Source organism: Musa acuminata, chromosome BXJ2-4 (genome assembly GCF_036884655.1).
Source record: "Musa acuminata AAA Group cultivar baxijiao chromosome BXJ2-4, Cavendish_Baxijiao_AAA, whole genome shotgun sequence".
Taxonomy (NCBI): Eukaryota; Viridiplantae; Streptophyta; class Magnoliopsida; order Zingiberales; family Musaceae; genus Musa; species Musa acuminata.
Genome location: NC_088341.1, coordinates 8,699,944 through 8,720,626, shown reverse-complemented (window position 1 = coordinate 8,720,626; position 20,683 = coordinate 8,699,944). Strand labels below are relative to the sequence as shown.

At 35.7% G+C, this 20,683-nt stretch overlaps 1 protein-coding gene across 5 annotated transcripts; it reads right to left on the bottom strand.

The window, feature by feature from the left end:
• Positions 1-2,750: 2,750 nt before the first annotated feature.
• Positions 2,751-17,802, bottom strand: LOC135583232 (uncharacterized). Of its 5 annotated transcripts, XR_010485955.1 has the most exons (14): positions 17,146-17,802; positions 15,778-15,894; positions 15,478-15,667; positions 15,152-15,318; positions 14,880-15,054; positions 11,445-11,530; positions 4,833-4,914; positions 4,116-4,173; positions 3,896-4,020; positions 3,712-3,804; positions 3,535-3,605; positions 3,158-3,299; positions 2,978-3,079; positions 2,751-2,895 (listed from the first exon to the last, which is right to left on the bottom strand). XR_010485955.1 is itself a non-coding variant. In XM_065103641.1 (13 exons), exons 1-12 carry the CDS (start codon positions 17,655-17,657, stop codon positions 3,173-3,175), a joined length of 1,779 nt encoding a protein of 592 aa, XP_064959713.1. In that variant the 5' UTR covers positions 17,658-17,802; the 3' UTR covers positions 2,751-3,079; positions 3,158-3,172. The 5 variants fall into 5 exon arrangements, 4 of the variants coding, with proteins under 4 accessions (XP_064959713.1, XP_064959712.1, XP_064959711.1 ...); XM_065103641.1 differs by having other exon boundaries at positions 2,751-3,079; positions 11,445-11,506; XM_065103639.1 differs by having other exon boundaries at positions 2,855-3,079.
• Between the last annotated feature and the right edge of the window lie 2,881 nt (positions 17,803-20,683).

Here is a 20,683-nt window from a genome sequence, read left to right as displayed (position 1 = left end):
TTCACTTCGACAGATATTAAGTTGTTAGATATCAACTACGTATTTCTTATATACATACTTCTGATCAACTAATAGATTCTTTCAAAAAATCTCTTGCCCGTAAAACATTTCAATTACATCAAACTTGACATTCTTTGACAGAAATTTACGAAGACATGATAGAAGATCATAATAAAGACTCATGCGTATGAAATAACGTCTCTATTTTCTTATATCCTCAATATTTGAATATCAATCATTTATTTAAAAAATTAATTTGATTACGATCCTTGAAAAAAAAATTCAAATTTTGTATAAATATTCATCTCCGTCCTCAGGAATAAAATCAATTTATTATTATTATTTTTTCAATTCAACGTGGAGGACAACAGGAGAGGACTGACTAATTCGACAGCCACGGAAGGGACAGTGACGACAACAGCTTCCTCTCCCAGTTTGGCCACAAGTTGACTCACGCACGTACTCCCGTGTCTTCACTACCACTCTATTGCATAGCGCTCCACCACCTAAAGATCGACTGTATGATTCAGATTTCCTACGATTCGTCTGTGTCCTGCTGGCCAATCTGTCAGACGCTCGAGTGAGGTGACATTTTAGGGAGAAAGAAATCCTCAAATGATAAAACCATGTCAACACAAGAACTAAGTTTGTGATCCTTTTCATAGAAACAATGATGACTTTCCTAATAAGAGAAATTAACAAAGAATTAAGCCCCAGCATTTTTGTCGAAGAAAGTCCCCTTAAATCAACAAGAAGATGCGATTGGGATCTCCACTACTGACAAGCACAACACGGATACATTCTGCACACAAGAACTCTGAAGAGAGAAGACTTCTCTTTCTCCTCTTTCTTGATACTGTAGCGAGTGAGACAGGAATGTGTTCTTTCTGCTAAAAGTTGAGTTGGTCGAGTTCAGATATCGCGGCACATTTCCACCTAACTCTGAGAGCACTGTCACCTCACTAAATCCCCCGACCGAGGATGCTCTCATGGTTGTCTCCATGGATTTCATTGCTCATTCTCCTTTCAGATTCATCCATCAGCAAACATTGTTGCTGCCTTTTCTACTTCAACTCATGCACATCAAATAATTTGGGGGGGGGGGTATTGACTTCTGGATGGTCTTTTGTTGGATAGTCATGAAGAGGATTCATATGACACTAACTAAAACCAGTAATGCTTCCTGATAAATATTATGAGCTTGTATTTTCATGACCTATGTCCGTTCCTGCATTTTTATTTTTACTACACCAAGCATAACCTTCTCTCTGTCGACAAGATTTTGACATCAAAAACCGCAGTTGCAACAGCAAATCTTGTATTCAGAGACATCAAATCACACTCAAAAGGAAACAACATTTCCATTTCATATTTCTACAAATATCATGAACATGGTAAATACACAGCCAAACATCAGTTTATTGTTTATCATGGTATATGTATCTCGTACGAGATCTTGAATTGTTGCTACCTAATGAGGAATACACATCGAATACACATTAGAAAGCAAAAAAAAGTCATACACAAATGCACCATACGGTTCAGAAAAGCAGGATGTTAAGAACAATATGTTGGAGTGAGTTGTTGTCCTTTGAGATTAGGATGCCATCAGTGTCTGCATACAGTCGACTATTCACCAGCACGTATCCTTTGTTCCTGCAATGCTTCTCACCCATTCCCTTCTCGTTGGCCTTAATCCAATGTGAAGCCGAAGCAGCCATTGATGACTATACCAGCCCACTCAATTATTCTGAGTTTGTTGAACTGGATTACCACCAAGTATGGGACAGCGCATGCTTCCACCCATTACTCTGAGCTTGTTGAACCCTTTATTGTTTATTATTCTATCTTTCGTTAGTAGTAGCCCCAAATATTGATCTGGACATCCTCATCTAAACTAATTTACCAAATGTTGACATAGAAAAATATAAAATCTTAGTCCAAATTCAATTGGATTCAATCTACTCAAGAATCTAAACTATTTTACCAGATGTTGGCACAACCAATAGTTTGGTTGCTTTACAGAGAAAAAAGGTTAGATTCCTTGTGTGGAGGAACTTAGAAAGAAAATTTAGCACAACTACAAGTCCATGTGCAGAACAAAACAAGATAAAATAAATACTCAGTAAAAGAAAGGGAGAAACTGAAAGGAACTGGAAAAGTATGGAAAAGAAGTTCTATTTTGGTATACCAAAACTTGAATCACTATTTAGGAGGTAGCATAAACTCAATGATCTACTACAACATTCGAGAAAGAGTAAAACTCTCGGCAAAAAAATATGAAAACAGCAATGTTCTTTTCTCTAAATAAGAAGATAAAGGTAAAAAATGACAGAGAAACAGTGAAAATATTGAGCGGAAATCTACCTGTGAATTTCCATATTACATAAGCCAACAACCTATACATCATTATGACTCAAAACATTCGCTAGAAACCAAAAAAGGAATCCACGCTGCATAGTTGAATCTGCAACTGTATCTTGTAAATCCATTAACATCATCAACAAGTACACGAAGATAAAGCTATTCAATCTGCGAAAATAAATCCAAGTTGGATTTTTGAAATCCCTAACTAATGGATTATATGATCAAACCAATGCATCAGACTAAGGAATGACACAATCATACAGTAATGATAACTTCTACACTGACGCACAGAGATAACTTACAGCATGAGAAGATCCGGATCCACAGAATATGCCACACTATACTTGGGTCAAAAGATAACAAACAATGACAACAAACCAAAATGTCCAAAAAAAGGCGGGTTGAATAACTTAGTAGGATAATTTCACAAGTCAAACTTTCTCATCCCTATTATCGTCATTGCTTAACTAGTTGGATGCTGTACAAGTGGAGAATGCTAAGGCTCATTTTTTGTGTGACATCTATTACCTGCAGTAGCAGGAGACAAAACCAAGATGGTAAAATTGAACATCATTCGCTCAAGATACAAAGTCCACTGTTTCATGAGCACCTTTTGTTTGTTCTCTTTCTATATGTTGAGGCACTGCTCTGTGTCTTGGCATTCTCATTTCCTATCGTAAAACTTCTTCATAAGTTAATGTCCATTAAAAACCTGGCAAAAAATACTGTCCAAAAATTACAAAACAAGCAGAATTTGTATCACAAAAGACTCTTGTAGCCAAGTAGCAACCATAGCACCATCTACTCAATTGCTACTTATAAGCAAGGGTTGTGGTTGTATCCTGTCATCTGCTTGTGAGCTTGGGAGTTTCTGAAGAGAGCGGTATTGCAGACGAACACTTTCACCACTATCCAGAATCTTGAGTAAGTACCTGGGAATGAGATATTAGTCACATTATTGAATTAAAAGATTTTTTCAGACCTAATTCACACATCCAAACTGCAACAATGAGATAATCTACCCACTATAGTGGGCAAACAAAGCTTCTGCTTAGGTTCTCCAAAAGCAAAAGGTCAGGTTTTAATTACATTATGCTACGACAATCAACCATGTATATCTATTGACGTATTTGAAAAGATCAAAAGCCATTACTCTTATGAACATACCAGCCATTCAAGCATTGGGATGTTATTATTGCTTCCTTTCCAACCAATTTATCAGCAGTCCGCTTGTTTCCCTGCATGTTTTCTATTGTCAATTTTCTTTCCTTTGTATTCTTACCAACTTATTATTTCTTATAAAAAAGGAAAGGCCTACAGTTAAGTTTGTGCTCGAGATCATACTTTGATCAAAACTTTCTCATTTACTACAAATGGATATTGAACTCCCTTTAGTTGTCTAGGGCTGTCACTCTCGGCTGCTATCTCCCCATTTACCTGTATATAAGACAATACAAATAAAACAGGAAAGATTTTTAAACACTTTCTAAACCAGAAAAGAAAATGCAGTATCTGTAAGACCACACACTTTGGCCAATCTCTTCAGTGCCTCCATTTGTTCACCAACTTCTTTCCTACGTTTGCGTAGAGCAGCATTATGAAAGAGTCGCTTATCATCCTCCATCTTCACTGTGGTAGCTGCAGCTCGCACAGCTGAAAGGAAAGAAGATCACTACAGAACTTTTCCTTGGACCACAATCATAATACAGATATAACTTACTCAAAATTTATTTATGATTTCTATTTACCATAGTTTGGGATCAACATCCCTGTCTCTATCTCTTCATTACATATATTACATCTGGCCTGATTTTATAACCAAAATGAACAAACAAAAACAGATATCGGTCATAATCATCGTTAGTCCAGAAAATATGAACAATAACTGAAAGAACCATATGATATAAACAACTGAATAAACCAACAAACAAAGAAGACCTGTATTCTCCTCAATTTTAAAAGTACCCACAGTTAAACAGTATAAATTTAGGTCAGATTGACCAAGTTCACTAGATCCTTAATGTGACAATGCATTTGGAGAGAGTATGCTTTAGACTCTAGAACCAATGCCCTTTCTATAAGACTTCAACATTCATTTCCAGATCCCAAAGAACATACTTCATACAAATGCATTACTCACAATGAAGTCAAGATCAACTGCTAATTTAAAGTCATTTTGAACTTTTATCTGAATTAATGATATTACTAGCATTTGGCTGAGGCAATACAAGCTCCATTCTATTTGGCAATACAAGCTCCATTCTATTTTGAACTTCAATTTTTTAAACTGTTTTATAATCTAAAAGGTCAAGTTCAACACTATATATTATTGCTCCTACAAGATCTTTCTAATTAACCCTTCCTACATTATATGCACAACAAAAACAAAATCCAGTGACTTTATTTGGTCTTGGATACAGTATAACAGCTCTTAAAGAATAGAGTGGATGAGAATTTACATATACCATTTCTATAACTTTCTTCAGCATATGGCCACCAAAAGAATGCCCACAAGAGACCACCATAGCATCCTCAAGGAATGCCCCACTGAAACAGCAAACATGTAAAACATGAGTTTGAGAGCTTACTGGAATTACACAACGTAAAATTAAATAAAGATAACAATTTCCACTTAAAAATACAGCAAGACAAAAGTTTCATCTTTAGTATCCATGCTATAACTAACTTTGGGAAATATATGAAGAAAATAGAGTAAATTTCGTAGTAATACATTGCCTAATGTTCATGATAATTGAGCAAGAAAGTTTACTTTACCTAGTTTTCCCACAAAAGGGTAAATGTGGGCTACATCAAGAATTAAAAGCATTCATGTATAGCTGATACGTTAAGAAAGTTTAAATCAAAGTAATATCTCTAGATATAGATGTGTACCACTCAAGCACAACATTTGGTTTGCCCAATCAATAACATGTTGCTCCCTTTTAAGATATATAGCAGCTTATCATGTATATTCTTTAGCAATAATACATGAGATTTAACCTTGAATTGCCGAAGAACATAAATGATGGGCTGCTTCTGCTCATTATAAACACTCTTAAAGGTAAAGAAATATATACACATTGGCACTAGAAAGTTGTACAAATCAATGATATAGAATTAAGAGAGTTAAAAATAAAATTATTTTTCTAAATGAATGATTTTCACCAACATTATCTTTGCAAACATTACGAACTATCATCCTATAAGAGATGTAACTTGGATAGTAAATTTGTGATCCAATACGTGGGGTCTGGTCTAATTCCACAATCGATACTTATAATGAGAAATTGGCACTCTTCAACATGAATGCCTGGAACTTAATTAAGACTATTTTGCAGTGATTTAAAAAGCGTCATGCGCCAAGGTCCAAAATGCTCGAGGCACTTGCTCGAACGAAGCGAGACGCTCTGAAATATTGAAATATAAAAATATATATATAACACGATTGATAAATATGATTATATAAATAAAAATATGATATTAAATTGAAGATATATAAGGTACTAAGTCACATTATCCATTTTCTAATAACAAGAATGTAAAAAGACTTAAAGCGATAAAGCTTTATATCAAATTCAATCAACATCGTCATTCTCAAACATATCATCATCTTTCTCTTCCCTTTGTTTGAATCTATCATATCATACCATTTAAAAACATATGAATACATTTATCTAAAAAAGAATAGATTAACTGAAACAAAAATATTCTGTGATCTATACATGCTCAAAGATACTCTAGTTTCGCTCACAACTTTTAACATTATAAGTCAAAGTAGGAATTTTGATAACCAATTACTGCAAGTTCGGGGTGGAATTTCCAAATAGACTCCACCATTCAAATGCAAAATTTACTTTATTACTAACAATAATTTACTATATATAAAAATAATTATATAAATTTATAAATACCTAAGGATATAATTGTCCTAGATCAAACTGCTAAGGAATTTCAAAAAGACCATCGACATTTTTATATAAAAATAATTCACGTATGATCTTGTCTTGCACCTCAAGGTTTAGAACCAATCTTGCAATGCACTTATATAATCCATTTACAACTTTTGTATAGAACTCAATGGAGGTGTTCTTATAAAAAAATTCTAGGTTCAAATAATGTCCTACCGCATGTAATGGACGATGAAGTTGATAATTCAATCTTTCGTCAATGATTATAAATATTTTCTTATACATTTCTTCATTTTCATCAAACGACTTTTGAAACATCTCTTTTGCTCTATCCATAGCCTCATAAATATATCTCATTGTAGGCTTCTTTTCATTATTTACCAACCGAAGGACTTAAACAAAAGGGATCATTATCTTTAATGTATAAACTATAAGATTTCAAAATGACGACAATAAGATGATATCACCGACCCTCTTGCCTTTCACTCCTTTTGCCCATTTGCTTGTCACTCATTACCTCGAGGTAAACATGTCTCTTAGGTTATATTTTTGACGATGCACGCCCTGCAATGTCAAGAAGGAAGTAGTAATCGGGTGACACTATATCTCACAAATTCTTTATTGTCTGTGAATTCTCTCGTTATATTCAAAGCCCCAGTATGATTATAGAGAAATCTAATGACAAAAATTGTCATTTCTAAAATCTTCTTGATATCATGGATCTTTCCAATATCCTTATACATTAACTCAATGCAATTTACCACAAATGGAGTCTAATATAGATATTGTCTTTGTGCTTCAAGTAATTTACATAAGACAAAGGAAAACAAAATTCATAAGACTTAAGAGTTCTTTCATTCAAATTTGAGACATAAAGTAACTAAAAAATTTAAAAATTTAAAAGACAAATCTTACCAGCTAACACATAGTTGCTTCCATTGTCGGTTATAACTTGGACGATATTTTGTTCATCAATTTCTTCCACAAACTTGTCAAGTTACTCGTATATCTTTTCTCTAGATTTTATAAAAGATGATACATCTATTTATTTCACAAACATGATTCCTAAAAAACAGTTAATTATAAAATTAATTATACTCCTATGTTTTTTGTTGGTCCAAGCATATGACATAATGGAAGAACCATGCTTTACCCATGATTCTTTGTGACCCTTTAATAAGTCATTTATATGATCCAACTCTTTTTTCAGTAATAGAACTCGCAATTCATAATAATTTGAAAGTTTTAATCTCCCACCATATCTTCCAATAACTTCAATCATCTCTTTAAAACTATCCAAACGACAAGCACTATGGGGAAGTCTAACCTGATAAAAGAAAAGAGCAATATGTTGAATCGTTCTTCCCCTTATTTCTTTATCATAAATATCACTTATATTTATTTGTCTTAATTTTACTCTTGCTTAACTTTGTTCCTTCTGTGATCCTTGATACATATATAAGTCCATCGATCCCATTTTATTCTTCTAAACAATCATAGTTTTTTTTTTGTCATATACTCTTTTTCCACTTGCATTTACACTTTCTGAATAATCTTCTTCTTTATCACCTCTAATATGTTCAATATTATCCCCAAGTAAAATCCCATAAGATTCATTCCTTTACAACTTTTTTTTTTCGGTCATATAAGCCAGCAACTCTTCTTTTACACCAAGCAGACACTTCTTGCATGTTGATGCATTCTTAAAGTTCCTTACTTGATGTTGCTTTGTACAAAAAGTACCACCTCTAGTGGTCTTATCACAAAAGATACAAATAACTACATTAGGATCTTTAAGATCCTTTAGATAATTATATTTCCAAACAAGATCCTTTCTTGAATTTTTTGGATGAATCTTATAAATTGCTTTATACACTTGCCATTAATCCAGAAACCCTAATAATAGTTCTAAATAAATAGAGATTAGTAGTGCTAAAATCAAAATAAGGACTATTATATGATAATAGTAATTAACAATCTATTGTTAATAGTAGTTAGAGGGGAGAAAAGAATCATCGACGATGGAAAGTGGGGAAGGAGAGGACAGTGGTGATGGAGGAACTTGCGGATAATGGCGACAATGACAGCGGCGGCGAAAGAAGCTGCGGACAACAATAGCAGCAACAAAGGAAGCTTTGTACGACAGCAGCGATGGAGGAAGCTTCGGACGACAGTAGCAATGGTAGAGGAAGCTATGGACAATGATAGCAGCAACAGAGAAAGCATCGGATGGCAATAGCAACAACAATGACGATGGAAGCTTCGGATATGTCCATCGATGGTCGAGGAAGTTGCGATCCTCTCCCTTGACAACAAAAGGAGCTACATATGGAAGCAACGACAACGGAGGGAACTACGTACGAAAGCTAGGCCTTCGAACCAGTCCATCGACAGTAGAGGAAGCGTTGGTCCTATACGTCGACAGAGGAGGCAACGGTAGAGGAAGTGTTTGTGGTGGAAGCAACAGCTGCACTAGGGTTTATGGCTTGGGGTTGCGCAAGGGGCAAAGGGATGGGTTTTGTGCAAATATAGTAACATTATATAACTTGGTTCAATCGAACTAACTAACTATTATTCAATCGAAGTAGTTTGATTGCTTTGTTTCAACTGGGCGCTCACACGAGGAGCTTAGTGCCTTGGTTCAGGCGAGCGGTCAGGCGACGCTTCACTAAAGCGCGTCGCCTAGTTAATCTTTGAGGCACTCAGGTCTTGCCTCGCCTCAGCTAAGTGCCTAGGCATGCGCCCGAGCACCTATTTAAACCACTGATATTTTGTCCAATATTTGTCCAACTATAGTATTTTTTACAATGATACTTCATTATTATTTTAAATTATCATAAAATTTAATCTAAGTCGAATTTATTTGTCCCTCTGAATTGATAATTTTACATTAATAAACAAGACCCATTAGAGAAAACAAAAGAAATTATGGCTTATTCTTTAAGAATTCATCATGCAATCATTTTACTTAAACCCTATAAAAAATATTATTTTGCTCTCTAAATTAAATGATTTTTATCTACACAATGGGTGCAAAGGTTATGTTATTATTCTTTAAGAAATATACCCTAAGTGATAAACCCATAACACAACACATGAGATATCATTTGATTCCACCAAAGATGTCGACCAGATGAAATTAAAACCTTTAGACTTTAGCATGTACCATGACAAAATAACTATTTTTTTCAAACTATGTGTAATAACTATAAATAAAATATTATTACAAACAAGATGAAAATTAAAACAAAAGATGATATAAATAAGTAGTTACACTTATATTAGTGATATATAATACGTATATGATTGGTATAGACCATTAATGAGTATGTATTATCATCTAAACAATGTCATTTAATTGAGCTAAAGATGAAACTAAAAAACTAAATATATATGGAGAGAGAAATTTCAAGTTTCCTCACAATTCCTAACAGCTCGAGCCCAAGCGACCACGGTGAGTTGTTAAAAGTTCTTCAAACCATAACCTCAACCTTCTTTTTTCTAGCCATGAAAGGATCTAAAAGGAGCAAAGATAGAGAACAGAGGATGCAGCAACAGAGCACCTCAAGAGGGGAAAATCTAGTTTACTCATGAGTACAAAACATAGTTCCAATCATAACATTGAATTCAGTGATTTTAAAATTTAAAACATTGTTTATGAACTTTTGGTGGGTACTCAAAGAAGTATAAAAAGCCCAATATTATCTAGAAATTGATGACCTAGAGTGAGGAAAGAGGGAAGAGAAGAGGAAACGAGATGTACCGGATGGAGTTGAAGGCATAGATGATGGCAAAAATATAGCATTGCTGAAAAGTCAATGGAAAAATGCTATGTAGACCGTAGGTGTAAAAGGAGATAATTACATCATATGAAGGATGGGTTGAGGCATTATATTTGGATTGAGGGCCAAGTGGGATAGTGTTTGGTTTGGATTAGGTTGGAACAGATAAGAATTTGGGGGAGGGGGACGGAAATTGAGCTTGGAAAGGGTCCCAGTGGGAATTGGTTTTAGAATGAATCAAGGGAAGGGAGGATTGAGTTTGGACTGGCATGAATGAAGGCATCTTGTTCAGAGCACCTCAAGGTGCCCTGGTATTTCCTCACTAAGTGCCTAGTGGGGGGTGTTCAAACCAGTCCAAACTGAACAGTTAAGGGTCGAACTAGACCAAAACAATTTTTGGGTTCAATTTGATTAATATAAGGTAGTCTGAACTGGAACCGATTTGGACCTACCTAACTAAACTGATTCAAATTTGGTTAATCTGGTTCGGTTAACCGATTAACTGGTTTGTAATTTTAAATAATTTATAATATATATTTTTCAAATGAACCAATTTAGTTCAATTAAACCAAACCAAAATCTTGGTCCAATTAGACTAACATGACAAGATTTATGAAATTGAGCTCACGTCATTTATAAAATTGGACCTTTAGACTGATTTAATTAATTAGTTTAAACTAGTTAAGGGCTTAAGACAGTAAACTCAACTAGAATGATAACTTTTAAATTAAAATCAATTCAATTTGGTTCGAACCGATTAACCTAACAAAAGAAAAGTATCCCAAAATAGAATCATGAACTATTGGTGAACTGGTTTAGACTGAACCAGTTTTGGACCGGTTTGATTTAGGTTTGCATCCGGTTCAATTCAATGTTTTGGTTTGATTTGAACACCCTAGTGCCTAGTAGATCATGATGCACAGTTATGTATATTGGATAAAGATAGTTCTCGAAGAAGATTACTTATGTTAGATGCTATATAGGGTACTTGTAATAACCAATAACTATGAGCTGATCATGATATCATATTTATCAAGACTGTTATAATATTGAAGTTAATGCTTATAACAACTTTATTAAGAACATCAATAAAAGAACATTTGCATTTCACTAATACCTGCCCAATGGTTATTAGATTGTTTCCTTATTGAAGAAAAAATACTTCTGAACAGAACATGCTCAAAGTCAAAATGACAAACTAACTTACATGAGATCTAAACCAACATACTAAGATGTCAAGTTAACAATATTAGACCCATCACCAAACAAAGAAGAGTATAATGAGTCAACAATTATTATCAAATAAAACCAGTTAAAAAACAAATTAAGCTCAAACATCTAAAAGCACTACTAGTATATAAAAGTCACATGGAGACTGAAGACTTACGACAAAGGGTCCGAAAGTATGCTTCTCAGTGATGGTTCCTTCATAGGATCATTCTGAGTTTCCTGCAATATCATGGTCATTGGCATCTACAAATGCAGCTTAAAATACAAAAGTCATGAAATGTAGCAAACTAATACAATCTAAGAATCGGTATGCAACATTCTAACACAGCAAATTGGAAGAAAAAAAAATCAAGTTACTATAAAAAGGGAAAAAAGATAAGTTTCGACATCAATACGGCATACATGTAAGTTAACTTTGTTGATTATGTAAATGCATTTCAAATAATGTAAATATGTCCCCGAGAAACAAAAGACAAGATCATAAGTATGACAGTCTTTAATAATAGTTATTAAGAGACTAAAAGGTGACAAAATTAAGAAATAAGAATAGAAGTCCAGAAAAAGATCTGACGCAATCATGTCAATAGTAGCTGAAGAGCTATAGATTAAAAAAATAAAATCCTACATGTTGTTATGAAAAATTAGTAACAAGGCTGTTCTCTAGGATCTCTGTCTAAAATGTCTTAATTTATTTCTTCATGTACCACTTTGACTCTTCCTCACCTTTTACCTTACAGATAATCATATCATTTACTTTTCCTTTCACATCCTTTCTTAAAATTACCAAATTTTCTTTAAATTTTATTAATCCTTTTTGTCAACATAACATTGTCTGATGTGCTATGATTAGATGAAGCACTGATAATTAAAAAGCTAAGATACCTTTGAATCATTAAAGAACAATACAAAACTTTGAATCATTTCTTGACAAGGCCATATGATGCTTAATCCATTGGTGGCTTCCCACTGTAATATAATTCAACGCTCGTCTACCCCATAATTAACCAAGAACTTCCAAAGTGGATCCAATCAAGGTGTCACAATTCGCAAGATCATTACTATACCATAGTGTAAGTTTAGGTGGTAGCCTCACATCACATTTCAACAACTCCATATGGAATTTTAATGCTTTGATTTTGGTATATGTTGAAACATATATGTATATTGTTTATGTGACCATTTGTGGGATATAATCACATAAGCACATGTTCTATTGTCTTTATAGCAAGGATCATCATTTAGGGTACCCGATCCATTTCAGCGATTTAGTCGGACTAGAACATACTATCCGTACTGATGTACCATGTGTTGGTACATCGGTATGTATCAGTGTTTCGGAGAGGAAGAAAAAGAAGAAGAGGAAGGGGTAGTGGAGGAAGAGGAAAAAAGGGGAGGCGATGGAGGAAGAGTAAGAAGAAGAGAAAGCTATGGAGAAGGAGGAAGAAGAAGAAAGAAGATGAAGCAATGGAGGAGATGGAAGAAGAGAGAGTGTACTGGGGAGATACATGTTGGTGAATGTCAACGGTGATAACATAAAACGGTAGCAGTGGTGGCGGAAGAGGAGGAAGGGGTGGTGAAGGAAGAGGAGGAAGAAGGGGAGGCAATGAAGAAAAAGAAGGAAGAAGAGGAAGCGGTGGAGGAGGAGAAGAAGGAAGAAGGGAGAAGAGGTGAGAGTGTATCAAGCAGATACACGCTAGTGAATATCAGCAACGATGACGACATCGAACAACAACGACAATGGCGTCACGAGAAGAGGGCTCACATTCGCAAGCCCTAATTGTTATTTTAGTTTTTTTATAAGCCTAACATTGATTTAGGTTTTTTTCATTCTTTTCCCTCGATTGAACTAGACCGTTAGTTTCGGTCTATGTACCAGTCCACGTCCAGACCGATAGGTATCACCCATTTCATACTATTTCAAGCAATACAATAGTCAATGCTTTAAAGTATGTTCACTATATTCCTTTAATCCTTTTTTTTCCATTTTGTGTTTATATTAAATTAATTCTTACCCACGGCTTAGGAGTGGGTTTGCTCGACCGAGGTGCAGGCCTCGGACCCTTCTTCTAGCGCCAATCTGATAAGGGATCATTTGGTCAGCCGACCATTTGTGCGGCCCGTAGGCTCGCGAGGAATTATCCACTTTGGACGATGAGCGTACCCGCACGGTTTTGTCCTTTCGAAGCATGTGAGTTCCAAAAGACGCCTCTGAAGGTAAGAGAGACCCGACGAACTTATAAGCCCTTGATTCCCATACTCCTCGACCAATGGGATTAAATGGTCTTATCAATTGAATTTGCAAATTCCATAACTAAATAAAAAATCAATTATGAACGTTCCAAGTTTTGGATCAGCCCTTCTTTAGACATCAAATAATTTGGTTCAAATAGATTTCTTTTTGTTTGATAAATAACTTAACCAAGGATTTAGTCTTGGAAGAGCATATAATGTCACATGCCAATGCAGACATGCCACAAATAAGAATGGAGGAAAAACACCAAGAGAAGAAAAGAGTTGAGGAACAGGATCAATTACCCACTTGGGTAAGCACAACCGGGATTGAGGAGGAATAGACAACTGAATGGGAGGAAATGACAATCCAGCATTGCAAGGAAATGATGATCCAGCATTGCAAGACTAGCAATAAGAAGCCCAACTATCAAGGGGCAAGAATCATGGGGTTTTCAATAGGTTGAATCCCAAACCATCTATTTGGGTCGAGATTTGTTGAGAAAGCTTACGCTTTCAATGCTATTCAGTCCTCCAGTAATTGCCCTGATGAACAATGATTTGTAGATCAAATTTATTAGAAATGGAGCATTAGTAATACGATTTGAGAAATGAATCCATCCCATGCTTAAAAAACAAAGGAAAATGAAAACAAAATAATGAAACAATGATGTCAATTGAGATAAGCCCAATCCAGGTATCATAAGATCTAACACGGAGAAATAAAAATGGAACAGAAAATCCTTGTTTCATTGTCCACTGCATTTTTTATTTAAAGAAAGTAAAATGTCTCCTCATAATATCTTGGAATTTCTAGGACTATGGTTTTCAAATAGGAAAGTCTTCTGCTGTTACTTCCCTTTACTCTGAGTTCCCAATTAGAAAATTAAGTCCCTTTAAAAGGAAAGGAGATCAAATGCAAGGGGAACCAACACTGAGTTGCATCTGATTATTGAGTGAAATAAAGCTTACTTTTGGTTGTTTAACTCTTTATTGCAAATAATCCCTTTTTTTCTTTTTATATCTTCTGTTTTCTCTGTTTTTGTTCCCTTTATTCTATGTATACTACTATACTTTCAGATAAAAATTTTATAAAGGGTGGAGTTGGGGTGCTATCTGTTAGATTAACAGTTAAGATCTATCAGATGGCAAAATTATCTGAATTGATTTTACTGGGTTGGTTTAACCTTGGAAAGTGTGTTCATACTGATATCAGACTTCCAAAGTCCCATTAGAATATGAAGAATAAAGTGACATTTCATATCTAGAGGTAGACATTATTACTCACATCAATCATAGATAAAGTGAAACAACTGAAAAGGGTGATAAGCACATGCAAGTGATACAAAAATCGTTAACTCACATAAATATTGTCAGGATGATTGCACATGGCATCTTCTTCAGCAGACAAGTCATCCATAAACTGGCTTACCGAAATTGGTTGGTAACTCTGGGGTGCAACATGCCCAGCCACTGCAATTGGTGAGCAATCCAATATAGCATTACTTTGAGGCATGAGCTTAAATGTCAGTGATACCCTACAACCAGAGTGATGCCATTAAGATAAATAGGGGCCTTAATTAAAAAATAATAATTAGAATAAAACAGAGGCAGAGACATAAAGGAATCTCAGACCTTCCTCTAGTCACTGTACCAGGAAAACACTCAACGATCATTCTATATGAGGCAGCTGGACGGAGACCAGCAGTGGCATGACTTAGAGCCCTGCCTGTTAGTAGCAATAGATCTCCAGGACCTGAACCCCCATCCGCTAGGAACCAATGACCATTTGGATCGCACACCTATAAAAGATGCAATACATGACATCATATAAATGTGAATATTAATCATTTTCCAGAGAGGAAACTTTGAATAGCCAACTACAAGAAATAAAGCTTAATCCAAAACCTCCAGAACCAATGTAAATAGCTGCTATTCATTGAAATGAAACAATTAAATACCTGAATCCCAGGACTGTCAGAGGCAATTAATGTCAATAGTCCCTTTTCAACTTCAGTAATGGAAGATTTTCCTCCAATTTGGCCCTTGCTATTATTAGTATGTGAGGCATGAGAACAGGCAGCAATCAGAACTGATGATGAGACCTCGTTAGCAGGCAATGGGGTATCATCCAGCAAATGGTTAAAAACACTGCCAGAAGTTATAGCACTTGTTACCAGAAAACAACATAGAAACAGATACAGTGCCCTGGAGCCATTTTGGAGTTAACTAAATGCAATACCAACAAAAACTATTTTTACTCGCTTCGAAGCCGAAGATGCCTTGCTATTGCACAAAGTGAAGCACGAGCTGCCTTTCCCATACATCTGAAGGCATCTCCCATGCATGCAGGAGACAGATCTCCATCTTCCAAAGCCCTAATAGGATTCACAGTAAACTATGACTTAATAAAACAACCAGGTGTTGGAACAAAACTACAAGTTGCCAATCACTCTGGAGCTAGAACCATGTTATAGTTTAAGAATATGCAGTATAAGACATTTTGGTGGTTGATACTGGGAAGCAATAGATCCTTTTATGACCCAAGAAGCACTGTTACTGATCCCCCTTTCCTCTTAGTCTAGCCCTATGTTTAATGTCGATTAGTACTTGCTAGCATTTCTTGAAAATTTTGATTGTCATATTTTCTATTATTACAATAGCAATCAAAATGCCCTCAGAAGAACCTAACAACATCATTGAATTATGAAAGGGCAAGCTCTAATGTCCCTGCGTTTAGATCTCAACAGATATAGAACAAACACATTGCCCAACACCAGCAAAACAAAGGAGTACAATTGGAAAGGCCATTTGCAGAAGAATCAATGAAAGACCACAACAAAAAAGATGACGATGAGAGAAAAAGTGAAGGAATATACCAAGTCCAGCTATCCAGAGCCTCGAGAAAATACTATCACCTTTAGTAAGCTCCTTCTAGGCAATTCATTCATCATTTGCCTTTACTATGCAACACGCGTAGTCCAACTTATGTATCTTAGAAATATAATTTGCAACTTAATGGTGGTACACTTGACACATTAACATAATGGGTACACAACAGTTCAATCAATGAACTACTGCAACAGCTTCCATCATTGTCAACATGATGACCAGGATCTCTTGCTCCTTTAGAATTAAAGCAAATAGTTTGTTCAGATTACTCTTCAATTAAATTGGTCGATGAGATATTGTAAAGATCTCACCTAAGAGCAGAAGTGTTGTCATAAATTGGGCAGGAAATATTTCATACATTGAAGATTTGAGAACTGTAAATGATGATGGAGAACTCCAACTAGATTTGACTGGAGTTCATAAAATTTTGTGAGGAGATCAGCATTTTATTTAATTACTTGCAAGTAATAAATAGCCACCATCTCTTCTAACCTAAGAAGCTGGGATTTCCTATGGTTACTGTCCGCTCAAATGGGATGCACCAAACACGCCATCTTTTTATATAAAATTTACCACTCAGTTCAGTAATCTTGGTCCGATCATTATGTCATTATTTTCAACAATTATGCCACAAAAAAACAAAGCAAAAAGGGTATGAAGCGTATAATTTTATAATTATGCAACAGAAAGCATAGCAAAAAAAGTATTAAGCTCATAATTTTGCATAATTTTCTCACCTTCCAGCACGATAGGTATAAACACCGCGGCCCAACTTCCCCCAACCCGAGACACCACTACCGGCACCATTGCACTGCGCCCTCGCCTTAAAGCACATCCTCGCCGACTCCAGCGCACATTTTACAACCACCGCCTCCTCGCTCCCGAGCTCGATCACCACGGCGTTGTGCCTCATCAGCGACCCCGACAGCTCCTCCACCGCCTTGGAATACACCCCGCCGGGAGCCCCCTCATACGGCACAATGTCAGCCAGCTTCACCTTGGCGACCGGCGGGGCCACGTGTTCGACGGAATCGGACCCCGCCGGGTGGCGGGTGACGGGGGCGGGGAGGAGGGGGAGGGGCAGGGGGAGGGGGAGGAGGCCGAGGGAGAGGGCAGAGGGGGGATGGGACTGGGGGTGCGCCGGCGGCGATCGGGAAACAGCGGAGGGGAGTGTGGGCGGGGGCTGCTGCGGCGGCGCGGCGGGGGCCATGGAGGAGGCGGACATCTGCACCACCCGGCCGCCGCTCATCGATCATCTCTCGGGCTCAGACGCAGGGTTTGGGGGGCCTCGATCCATTACAGGCGTCGGGCATCGCCATTAGGGTTTCTCCTCCTCGATCGAAACGGAGCGCGCTCTCTCTCTCTCTTTTATGCTATTGTCCCCCTCAGTTCCTTCCTTTATATTTAATTTCGTTTTGTTCGTGCTTTACTGCGAGCACAGAAGAAGAAGAAGAGGCGGAGGATGTTTGCTATTTCTCCGTCAATACTTTCGTGAACGCCGATTTCCCACGCGATTGTAGCACGCGGAGCGCTTTCGCCACGCATCCGCCACTGCCATCGGCCGGTAGGAATGTGTGCGGTTGTATTGGGTGCCTGAATGATGCAACTTTTATTATATGGGGGACCTTTCGGGAGGGAGCGGTTCTCTGGTGTCAGCGTCGTAGACACATAGTAAATATCAACCAACAAAAAGATTCCACGTGTTAAATCTTCTGGACTGTTTATTTGTGATTGGATGATTTGCCTGTTTGTGTTGGCCGACTTCTTAAACACAGGCCTTGACCATACGGCACACGACAATTACACGTGACAAGTATTGAGCAAATACAAGCGGAGAAAATTGACCTTTTCTTTGCATATTCTATTATTCTTACGGATTAGAACGAAAAAATAATAAAAATCTTTTTTACTTACTGTTTTATTATTATTATATTTTAAAAATAAATAAAATAAGTTTTTGCTATAATTATAAATCAATAATTTAGTATTGTATGTATCAAATAAAAAGTTTCATGTTTACATCATGATCAAGAGGTAGAAGGATTTATGATCAAGAGGGAGGAGAAGGGAAGAAATAGTAAAGAGGATAGTAATAATAATTGTGTATTATCTCACTAAACAACACTATAAGTTAATATAGTAATGAATTAAATTGAAGGGACTTTGTAAATGCAAATTAAGTTCATTAATTGAAGGTTTAGAGACAACAAACATGAATAAGAGATTATACTGAAGATACTCAACATAAACCAATTGTCATATATATATATATATATATATATATATATATATATATATATATATATATATATATATATATATATATATATATATATATATATATATATATATATATATATATATATATATATGTGTATGTATAACAATTGATATTTAATAAGGAATGATGTCATGGGCAACACATATTCATTGCATAGCTATGTGATTAACATCTACTTAATTATATAGTCTACACATGCTCATTACATAATTGACCGATACCTATGCGACTCACACATATTTAAATGTCACGTGTTTGATATTTTGACATCATGTAGTCGATATAGAGTTATCTTTTGAATATTGTAAATTTGTCCCGACAATAATTATCTTCTAAAATAACATCCATAAAGTCACACTATAAAAATCCTCTTCGTTTCATTTCTCTATAAGGTAAAATTGTTAAACTTTAGTACTTTGGAGTCTCATAACCAAAGCTAATTTAATTATCAAAGAAATTTTATTAAACATGTTTTCAATGTAATTTTGGATTTAAAATATCAAAAGAAATTGATATCTCAATCAAAAAATTAAAAATTATATTAATATATTTAACACTAGAAGAAGGACCTACTTAGCCTCAACTCCACGAACAATAAATATATTTTATCTCTATATCGATTAACAAATATGAGAACTAAGACCTTATTATAAGTGTTAGAGTCGTTTTCTACCCTTAAACTTATTTTTTATTCATTTTGAAATAATAAAACTATATTAACCCATCTAAAATGGACAATTGCTTATGAGTCATTTTCTGATAACAACAAATGATCATTTATCAATATTAATCACTTTAATAATAATTTATATTAATTTATATGAATTACAGTATAAAATGATATATTGTATTTTTAATCCTTTAGCATATAAACATTTTCTATAATGGAATTAGAACAAAGAATCATTTCACTTGCCATAGATAACTTAGATCAATTAATTGTTCCTGCTAAAAGAAATTAATAACTTTAGGTCACACAAGGTACACATGCCCGAATCACAACAAACACGTGGCTTTCTATAGACCGTCCAAATTGCTAACCTCACGTCCAAACGATCCACATGCTTAAAACCTTGTGGCCGTAATAACGCACACGCAAATCATGTGATAATGAATTGTGGTTCGCTATGTAGTCCACAGGAGTGAAGCCATCTCTTCTTCCTGCTCGTTTATAAATATATGTTGCAGGTAGACAAGTGGAGAGCACCAAAGGCTGCCTGAAGTCCTCCTCCTTCCTTTGGGTACTCTCTCTCTTTCTCTCTCTCTTCTGAGCCAATAAAAAGCTTCTTAGACTTCGATCCCTTCCTTGCTTGATTCGGAGATGGTGAAGGGCTATGGCGTCCAGTTTGTGACGGAGGTGGCGCCGCCGGAGATCATCCCAGTTGTGAAGCACAAGGCTGCGAGTGTGTTGAACACCATTGACGAAGAAGAAGAGATGGATGGACTCGAAGCGGCCCCCGTGCCATTGGAGTACAGCTCGAACAGTTGTTTGCAGAAGCATAAGAGAGTGATAGCTAGCTTTGTTGTGTACCGTATGTTGTCGTTCTTTTGCCTTGTAGGTTTCAGGTTCATGTAGATGCAGCGCTCCAAGTAAAGATGTTTTTGACTTGTGAAGCAGATGCTTGGCATGTTTCAATCAATAAGTTACTTATAAAAAGAAAAGATACGTTAGGATTTTTATATTTATAAAAATAAAAATATTTAATTTTATTTTACCTCGTATCCGTCGATTTTAAATATCACAGAGTCTATCTATAACACTTTTAGTCCCATATCGAAAGTGGACAAGATTAAGATTGACTTATAAGGGTTTTACGAGTGTATTATTATTAATTTTAACTTAAATATTTTAATTTATGATTTATTCTAAATATATTAGACTTTTTCCCTACAATTTTTATCACAAAGAAACCATAGAGCCTCAAGATTCACGAAGTCGACGATCAGATTCAAAAGTCTCAAACGAGCGAGAGGGAGATTTCTTTTTTGCTTCT